Source organism: Manis pentadactyla (genome assembly GCF_030020395.1).
Source record: "Manis pentadactyla isolate mManPen7 chromosome 15 unlocalized genomic scaffold, mManPen7.hap1 SUPER_15_unloc_1, whole genome shotgun sequence".
NCBI lineage: Eukaryota > Metazoa > Chordata > Mammalia > Pholidota > Manidae > Manis > Manis pentadactyla.
In genome coordinates this window covers 4,799,592-4,808,730 of record NW_026644588.1, presented here as the reverse complement: position 1 = coordinate 4,808,730, position 9,139 = coordinate 4,799,592, and the positions used below count along the sequence as shown (strand labels likewise).

The following is a 9,139-nucleotide window of genomic DNA, read 5'->3' as shown; positions in this document are numbered from 1 at the left end:
GCTTCTGTCTTCCAGAGGAATGGCTGTCTGCAGAAGCTCCCATCTGGGACAGAGAGGGCTTGGGGACCAGGAAGCAAGGGAAACTGACCTCAAATCTCCAGAACCTAAGGCCCTGGGTGCCAGGACTCTGCAGGCTCCCTGCTGGGCTCACAGGCACTCAGTAACTGTCTCCAGTATGCATGAATCATGGAAGATTTTTCTACCCCTCAGATTGGTCTTCCAGGTGGAGCACACTGCCTCATGAGAGGGCAAGTTCAGAAATCACCATTTATCTGTGACTCTGCAGAGGTGGGGGCCAAGAATCCAACAGGCCAGGTTGTGGGGGGCGGAGGGGGCTCAGCTTTAGGAGCCAGAGTGCTCAGCCTCTGAGCCTGAGACCCAGCGGAGAGTCCCAGCAGCAAGGAGCCCGGATGGGGCCTCCAGGCCCGGCCTCTCGTCCCGATCTGCCTCTGGCCACTGCCTCCTGTTACTTAACCTGTCTGATCTACATTCTCTTCCTATGGGAAATCACTGTCCCCAGTGTCAAATGATTCCAACAGTTTAAATGAGGAAAAACAGGACTCCCTCAGGGGCAAGTCCCCAGCCTTGCTGAGTTATTTTTAAAATGCTCATTAAAGTAATTTAATTAAACTAGAAAACAAAATCACTGGCCCAGAAAGCCGCTTGAACTTCCCAGGAGGCAGTGTTATAAGCACTCTCAAACCCACCGGTAGGAATAATCCAAAGAACTAATCGAAAAGAAAACACATATGTAAGAAGTTGTTCACAGAAACACTAACAGTCTAACCAGCAAGAATATGGCCAACCAATACAATGGAGTCATTGTTACAACGATAACTGAATATTCTACCTTTATATATGAAAGCAAATATACCAAGGTTTAATATTTTCAAATAGAAATGTCCACTTAATTTCTGCAAAACCATGTCTTTCTGAGTGACTTCACCCATGTTTTAAAAAAATCTGTGTGGGAGCCAGGGTGGGGATTTTTCTTGTTACTCTTCTTCATTTTCTAGGTTTTCTTAAATAAATATGCATTTCTTTCCTAATTTAAAAGTTAATATAAGTATATATGCATTTATGAATTTAGGTTATGTAAGTATAAAGAGTTAAAACTTAATGTTCAGTGGATTTTTTTTAATAAGGTAAAAAAATGCAATTTAAAATGAATTTGGAAATGTTGAACTAGGTTAATAATTTGTAACATTTTTTTGGTGGGGCGCATGGACCCCTATTGATGCCGGGGTTCTTGTTTGCGGAGTCGAAGAATTAGCTTCACAAACAGTCAAGGTAGGAGAGCAAGGTACAGGCTTTCATTTAGAGATAAAGTGAAGGGACAGAGCTCCCCGCTCACGCCAGAGGGGACAAGAGAGTCCGTAGTGGTGCGCTGTCTAGGGGGTTTTATAGGCAGTTGAGAATTTTTCGAGAACATGAAGAAACTTAGGGATGGGGACTTGTTGAGTGGTTCCTGAATATTAAAAATTAACTTAACTGTAAGGAATTTCCTGCCTTGATTTCTCTCTGGGACCCCGGAGCCTTGGTCTGGGAGCACATCAAAAGGCTGCCTGCCCAGCCCCCAAGGTGGGCCGAGGTATTGTCTACTTGCTAAAGAATCCTGCCTCTTGAACTTGCTGGGTGTTAAAATGCAATCTTATCTTTAAGATGGAATTCTTCCTGCCTTTTACCATGCAGTCTACAGCTGGGTCTGCCTGCTAAGTCAGTTGCTCAGTTTGCAAAATCACCTCCTCAGATCTGAAAGGAGGAAAGACAGCACATAGGCCTGGGCCTTTTAGTATGCTAAAGAAATCTTACACATGGTTACAAATGATTAGCATAATAAAACATGTGCTGCTCTTCTTTATCTGGGGAACATTAACTGATTTCACTGAAGAATGATCTTAGAGCTCAATGATTAACATTGAGTTTTAGCAGGGGGGTTTCCTCACATGTAGTTACATTGCTCTGACCGCAGATATCCCACCCTGCCCCCTCCGGAGGCCCTCACTCTATTCTGACTACATCCTTGGTCCCTGTCTCGGAAGCTGCTCAGGCTGAGAGTCGGGGTGGGAATTGATAAGGGCCTGGCGCTACCTGGTTGAGTTTTTTAAACCTACCAATAAGATTAAGACAAATGTAAGGGAAAGATGTAACTGGGTTAGACGCCGTCGGGGACACAGTGTGAACCTGCAGTACTCAGCCGGTGAGGGGGCGGGGGGGGGGCTCACGTGCCAGGGGATAAATCATTTGCCCCCTCTGCCCCGGGGGTGCCCGCTCACCAGCCTCCCGGTCCTGCAAGACCGTCACTGAAGCCTCGCTCCGCTGTCCTCATTGTCTCCGTGTCCACTTACTGGGTTTGGACCAGGGAGTGTGCTTCCCACAGGATTCATGTGAGAGAGTAAACCTCCTGGGGCTCAAGGCTGAAAGGGGTTCCCCGCCCGGCATAAGTTCTCTGTGAATCTGCTGAGACTGAATAAACACAAGGGTGGAATACTCGGGAGGGGGTGTTTATTTCTCACTGTCCAGTCTCTGTGCGCACTCATCTTTATCTCCCAGTGCTCGCGCCCCCTCTCGCTCTGCTGTGCTCCCCAGCTCTCTCCCCGTGTGCCCCCAAGTCCTCCCTTTCCCTGCTGCCAGTTCTGCTTGCCCCCACCCCTCCCTGCAGGAGCAACTTCATGGGGGGTGGGGGGTCCCTGCTGACCGGAGGGCGCCTGACCAATTCTGTACCAGAAAAAGAGCGGTGGAGAGAATTACCATTTCCGGTCCACCCCATGCCCTGACCAGCAGTCCAATTACAGACTGGTGTTCGTGCTGTGCTAATCATCCCACTGGTGTGCAAACAGGCCCTTATACGCATCCGGGTGGGGATTCTAGTTGAAGACTCCCGTTTACCCAACACTCCCCATCACATTGTTGGGGGAGCGTTGTGTATTTCCTCTGTCCTTGTCCCCGCCGCGACAAAGAATTGGAGGGCAGAGACAGTAGTGAAGCAGAGTAAAAGTTTTATTTAAAGTAAGTTAAAGAGACAAGTGCAGCAGGCAACCTCAGGAAGGAGAGGCTCCCCGAAGGGTTTGGAGAGAGAAAGCTTAAGATTAAAAGGCTTCGCACTTAGCAAGTGCGGGCGACCTCAGAGAGAGGAGCGCCCGGAAAGGTTGGGGTTTCCCCCTTTTAAGGATTCTTTAGGAATGTGACTAAGGGCTGGGGTGCAGACTTGTTAAGTGGTCTTTGAATACTTAGAATTAACACAAGGAAGTTCTTGATCTGATTTCTCCCTGGAATATTGGCGTCTGGGTCTGGGAGCAGATCAAACAGCTTCCTTCCGAGCCCCCGAGGTGGGATGAGCTGTTCTGTTTGCTAAAGAGCAAGTTAAGAATCCTTCATTTTTAACTTCCTGGGTATTAAAATGGAATCTTTCCTGCCTTTTACTATGTTGTTTACGGCTGGGCCTGCATGCTAAATTAGTTGCCTAGGTTACAGAACTACGTAATTAGGGTCAGAAGGAGAAAAAAAACAGCGTATGCGAAAAGGTAAAGATAAAGTAACCTGGGCCTGGAAAAACCTGGACTGGATCACTGAGGGAAGAACCAAGTAGCCCCTGGAAGTATTGGAGTGTTGAGGGTTTATTTTACACCGGGGGCTCAGACTGGAGTTATCTCCCAAGATCTGATCCCTGAACAAAGGCAAAGGGGGGAATATGTATCTTTCTGCTTCTGTGTCTGTAACTTTCCTACGTGCACAGCAAACGAGCAAGCAAGGGGGAGTAAGTGCCTGGCTGAGCCGGGAGTGAAGGGCGGAGGAAGTTACGGGAGTTTGTTGTCTTTGCGAAGAAGAGCAGCAGATGGGAGCCACCTGGGCCAGACAGCTGTCCTTGCAAGGCGTTCCCTGTCAGTTACACTGCCCTGACTGCAAACATACTGCCTTGCTTTTCCCGGAGGCCCTCCCCCTACTCTGACTACACCCGCGCTCCCTGTCTCACAAGGACTGGAGATCTGCATCTGGACAAGCCTCCGCCCTCCACGCCCTCCTGGCCAGGTCTCTCTTTGGGAAAGTCTTTGAACACAGTGGAGGGTTGAGCTCTGACTCCAGGACAAATGGCGAAGTGCAAGGGCGGTTACTGGGGTGTCAGTGTGAAGAACCCCATTCCCCCCAGGTAGACTTTTCGTTTCACATTTTGTTTGCATGTCCCTCACAGACAATTCCAGGATTTAATTAAATTGCTTAAATTGATTTTAATTGCAGGGAGGTTCCTGGATCCAACCACGGCTCCACGGCCACCTCCAGCCCCCCACCAAGGTCCTGGTTCCCGGATTCTCAGTTGCTTCAGCTTCACTGGCAGAACTTGTGTCCATCCCGCTGGAAAAAGCTTTCACTTGAACTGTTTTTCACTGTGAGGGAGAAGCCATCTTTCCCAGCGTCAGTGGTCCTCACAACTCTGTAACATTGTATCTTGAACAGTCTGAAACAGAGATAGGCAGGATGCAGCCCTTCACAGAAAAAGGAGAAAGAGCTAGTGAACCAGGGACCTGCCAGCAGGGGGCGAGGCTGACCCCGCCCAGCTCAAGGGCTGAGCCTCACCCGCCCGCGGTCATGCGCAGACCTGCCCCGCGCAAGCCCCGCCCCCAGGCCACCCGCCTCTTCCTGCCCCGCGCGCAGGTCCCCGCAGACACCCCCGCGAGGCACCGGATTTCCCGAATAGCTTGAGTCCCGCCGCCCTCCGTCCCCCACACGCGGTCCGGGGTCCCTCCGGCCTCTTCCCCGCCCACCACCATGATACCTCCGACGTCGCTGCGGACGCCCGCGCGCACCCCTCGCGGTTCGCAGTCCCCGTGAGGCCGGTCCTCGCCCCCGGCCTCGCTTCCACACGCGTTAACCGTCGTTTTCTTGCCCGAAGCCCTTCCCTGGCGTCTCGGGCCTCCCGCGCCGGGTGACCGTCCGCCACGGGCTGTGCGGCTCCCGAAGAGCGGCGCCGGCCGCCCAGCTCCAGGACGAGGCCCACCGCGCCCGCCGGTCCCCTGCTGGCCCCTCCCGCCGCCCCTAACCGCCTCCCCGAGCCGGGCCGGTCCCTCTGCCCCCCAGGCCGCCCCTGCGAGGCGCCTCCTCCCCGGGCCGCGGTGCTGGAGGGGACACCGGGCTCGAGCCCCGGATTCCGCCGACGGTGAACGTGCTCTCCCGGAGGCCGCGCCCCTGGGCTCGCGGGCGACGGCGCTGGGGAGAAGCCGGGCCGGAGCGGCGGGGACAGAAGCGGGACGAGTGCGGAGGCAGGGAGGCTGCGGGAGAGCAGGCGCAGGGAGAGGACGGGCGAGCCCGGGAAGGAGCAGGCGGCGGAGCCGGGGAGGCTTAGAACCTGCGGGGTCTCCGGGTGGAGGTGAGCCCCCGGGGAGGGAGGCCCTTGGGGGGCGGCGGGGAGGCGCTCGGGGCGGGAGTCCGGGGAGGGTGCGCGCTGGGAGCCGTGGCCGCAGGGCGGCGTGGTGCAGGGCCCGAGAGGACCGGGGCGGCCCGGAGGGCGCAGGAGGGAAGCAGAGCCGGTGGGGGTGCCGGAGAGGGGACGGGGGGCGCGTGACCGGGCGGGAGGGCAGCGGAGTGACTGCGCTGGAGAGTGTAAGAGGGCGGGCGGAGGGCGGGAATGCGGGGAGAGCGGGGACCGTGAGGAAGGCCGGGGAGAAGGGGCAGCGGGAGGGGGACCAGTTGCAGTGCGCGGAGCAGGGGGGAGAGGAGGCACCGAAGGGACAGACGGCAGGAGAGGGGAGGGCACCTGAGTGAGCAGCAACCCAGCGGAAAAACAAAATCAAAGAGAAAAAGAGATAGGGAGGTGGATGTACAAAGTGAGAGACGGAAACACAGCATTAGAGAGGCGGGGGTGGAGGCTGGCAGGGCGGTGGTGGTGAGGCTCTGGATCCTGGTGATGCTCCGTGATGCAGCTGTGATGCATCGGTGGCTTTGAAAATACATCTAAAATTCGTTTCAGTGGTGGAGGGAACACTGAGAATTGCAAAGCTTCTAATAGGCCTGGGCAATTTATACTGTATGTCAGAGAACAGCTGACATTTGCAACTTTTAACCTGAGGGCAGTGACCTGACTTGGTCAGTGGTGGGTCTCCCCCTTCCGTTTTCCTGGGGTGGGTTAGAGGTTGGGAAAGACAAGTGTGGACGAAACGACTGTCACTATACGGTGCTCTTTTTAAGGGTACAGTAAAATGACTGCTTTGTTTTTAGTTTCTTTATAATGGAAGTTTATATATGTACATAAATAGTATATATAGACACAACATTTAATTCATAATTAACGTAGTTTGAGATAAATGTTAGGTCTTTCATTTTCTACTTATAATTCTCAAAAAGTATTGGTGGCCTTTAATGAGCTCATGTCATTCTTTTATCAGTATGATATATTCTGACATTTAGTTTTGACATCAAAATAACTTAGACTTGAAAAACTTAGACATCATTTCCTTTTTAAACTTGTTTGTGGTTTAAGTCGGGCCTGCAGGCTTTGTCCCCTGTATCTTCTGTCTTGGATGTGTTTTTTGGTACCAATTAATAATTTTAGACTGTTTGGGTAGTTGGTAGGGATGTCAGTGATGTTAGGAGTCAAAGACTAATTTAACCAGTTTTGTAGTACTCAGTTTTCTTCCCTTTTATATGATTTCTTAGCATAGTGAGCTGTGACCTCAGAGTAGTTGTTCCCCTCTGGTCTCTCCCGTCTTTTATCTGCCGTGTTGAAGATGTGCCGGATTGACTTGGAAGCTCTGTGCAACAGAGCCCAACTATGTCTGGTGCAGCAATATTCTCAAAACAAATAAAAACAAAACCTCACCCATCTGTAAAGCTAAAATGAAAAGGAAATATGCTCAGAACTTATTTCTACAACTTACTTGTTCAGTGTTGTGCACACCTGTAGTCGCTTTTTCACAATTCTGCATTTTAAAAACATTTCACAATGATTTTCTGGAAAGGAATTAAGTGCTGATATCAGGGTGAGAACCTGGATGTGTAATCCTGACTCGTGGATGTTACTTCGGTCGCAGCCACAAATGGTGGTATGTGCATCCGAAGCACACAGAGGACCCCCGCACACAAACACAGGCCTACTATGCCCTCTATTCTCCCATCTTTAAAAGCAAACGTTATCGCACACACTGCAGCAGTGGGGACCCTGGCTGTCCCCACACCTCTCTTCAGGTCACAGACCCGGCCTTGATCACACCCCATGGAGGCCTGACACCCCTCCCTGCAGCCACCCCCAGCCTCAGGAGAGAGGCTCAGCGCCCTGGTGCTCACTGCTGCACACAGATGACCTGCGTTAAGGCTGGTCCTGTCTCACCTCCTGGAAGGAGAACCTCTGGTCAGGTGACACTATATAAAGATTTTCACGCCTGTAGTAACACGTAACTTCATTTCCAGGAAATAATTGTAAAATATTTTTAAAATACAGAATTACAGAAACATAGCTATACGTGTGCAAAATATTGAAAGAGAGTCAGGTGTAAGCTCTGAGCAGATTTCTTTTTACTTTCACCTTTACTGATGCGTAGGTTTTTGGTGCAGAGTGTGCGAGGGCTTCCCAGGAAGGCAGAATCTGAAGAGATGGTGGGGGAACTCACCCGTTGGCCTAAGGAGGCTTCTGTCCACGAGTCCCTCCTGAGCAGTGGGCAGCAGGGGACCGTCCTTTCCACACTGGGAGGTCCTCCATGTGGTTGTGGCAAAGGAAGGGAATGCGATGACTCTAAGCATTAAACTGCATGTTTTCCACCTTCAGGATTGGCTTCTAAGAAAGACTCATGTTCCCTGAGGCCAGAGTCCAGAGAAAGAGGAGGAGGACGGCAGAGAAGGAGCCGGGAATGGCTGTTCCTCAGGTAAAGTCCCTACCCTTTGGGTGACCTTCTGTGTCTCCTTCCTGAAGGGCCCTTCCTGGAATCTCCCTGAGCCCTGACCCTGACTGCGTGACCATGACCCCTGGTCAGTGCACTCGCCCCTCAGCACCTCTCATCCCCACTTCGGTTCCATGTCAGCTGACCCAGTGACATGGGGCTTGTGCGGGGGCTCCCTGGGCATCGTCCTGGGCAGGGCTTCCCACCGTGTGCAGGGGACGGGGCGTCGGGGGCTGCGCCTGGATGCACCGTCAGCTCTCCGTAGCCCGGATGAAAGGCTGCAGGGGGAAGCCACATACTGATGTTCATAAGTATGTGGTAAGTTGTGGGAAAGGAGACCAAAAAGGGGCAATCTTTTCTGCCTGATTTGGAATATATTTGAAGCTGGACACGTGAGTCACGGGCTCAAAATCTTAATGATTGGGAAACACCATCAGAGATAGAGGGTGTGGGATTCTATCATGCATTTTAAGCTATGGCGTCCACCTTTCCAGCACGGATGGCTCCTGTTTCGTGTGCGTCGTAATGACCTGGCTGGGACTTCCGGTACTTCAGCACTTTGCACGGTACTCCGGGCAGGGTGCATCCTGGGCCGCTCCCCAGGCTTGAAGGGGAGCTTCCAGTCTCAGCACTGCGTGTGCCGTTCTGTGTGTGCCTTTCATATAGGGCCCTGCTCGTGTTTACTATTCCTGGTTCCTTCAGTGTTTATCTTCAGAGTTTGTCAAACGTTGTCAACGCCGTTTTTCCCATTAACTGAGATGATTGTGTGTTTATTTTCCCTTCCTTCCTATTAATGGAGCGCATTAACATTGAGTGGTTTTGTATGTTGAATATTCCCAGCCGTGCAGGAATAATTCCACCTGTGGTGGTCTGTACTGGTTTGAATGTGCTGTTGAGTTCCATTTGCTCTTGTGTTAAGGATTTTTGCATCGATGTTCTTCAGGAATATCAGTCTCTACTTTTCTTCCTGTGTCTTTTTCTGGGTTTGGTATCAGAATCATGTGATTCCATAGAAGTGTTTCTGAAGATTTATAGCAGGATTCGTGTTTATTCTTCTGTAAGTATTTGGTAGGCTCCTGGGGAAGCCTTCTGGCCCTGGGTGTGTGTGGGAGGTTTCTGATGACTGCATGACTCTCTCTAGTTGTAACTGTTCACGTTTTCTTTATTACTCAGTAATGCGGTCTGCGAGGTTGTATGTTTCTCTGAATGTTCCCATTTTTCTAGGATATGTAATTTCTTGGCATATAATTGTTCACAGTACTTTCTTGTAGACC

General features: G+C 51.6%; 2 protein-coding genes across 4 annotated transcripts in view; both read left to right on the top strand.

Moving 5' to 3' along the window:
- Positions 1-9,139, top strand: part of LOC130678807 (zinc finger protein 493-like) — a 170,701-nt gene that overhangs the window by 121,884 nt on the left and 39,678 nt on the right. The window contains exons 1-2 of one of the 3 annotated variants that reach the window (XM_057496350.1): positions 4,701-5,362; positions 7,754-7,850. In XM_057496350.1, coding sequence (XP_057352333.1) covers positions 7,776-7,850 — 75 coding nt within the window. In that variant the 5' untranslated portion in view covers positions 4,701-5,362; positions 7,754-7,775. Of the gene's footprint in view, positions 1-4,700; positions 5,363-6,608; positions 7,035-7,753; positions 7,851-9,139 lie in introns of those variants that run through there. The other 2 variants (XM_057496354.1, XM_057496353.1) reach the window with 2 other exon arrangements.
- Positions 1-9,139, top strand: part of LOC130682240 (zinc finger protein 665-like) — a 148,855-nt gene that overhangs the window by 122,396 nt on the left and 17,320 nt on the right. Inside the window, exon 2 of the mRNA XM_057496384.1 lies at positions 8,360-8,431. The gene's annotated coding sequence lies outside the window, so the exon portion shown is untranslated. The remainder of the gene's footprint in view (positions 1-8,359; positions 8,432-9,139) is intronic.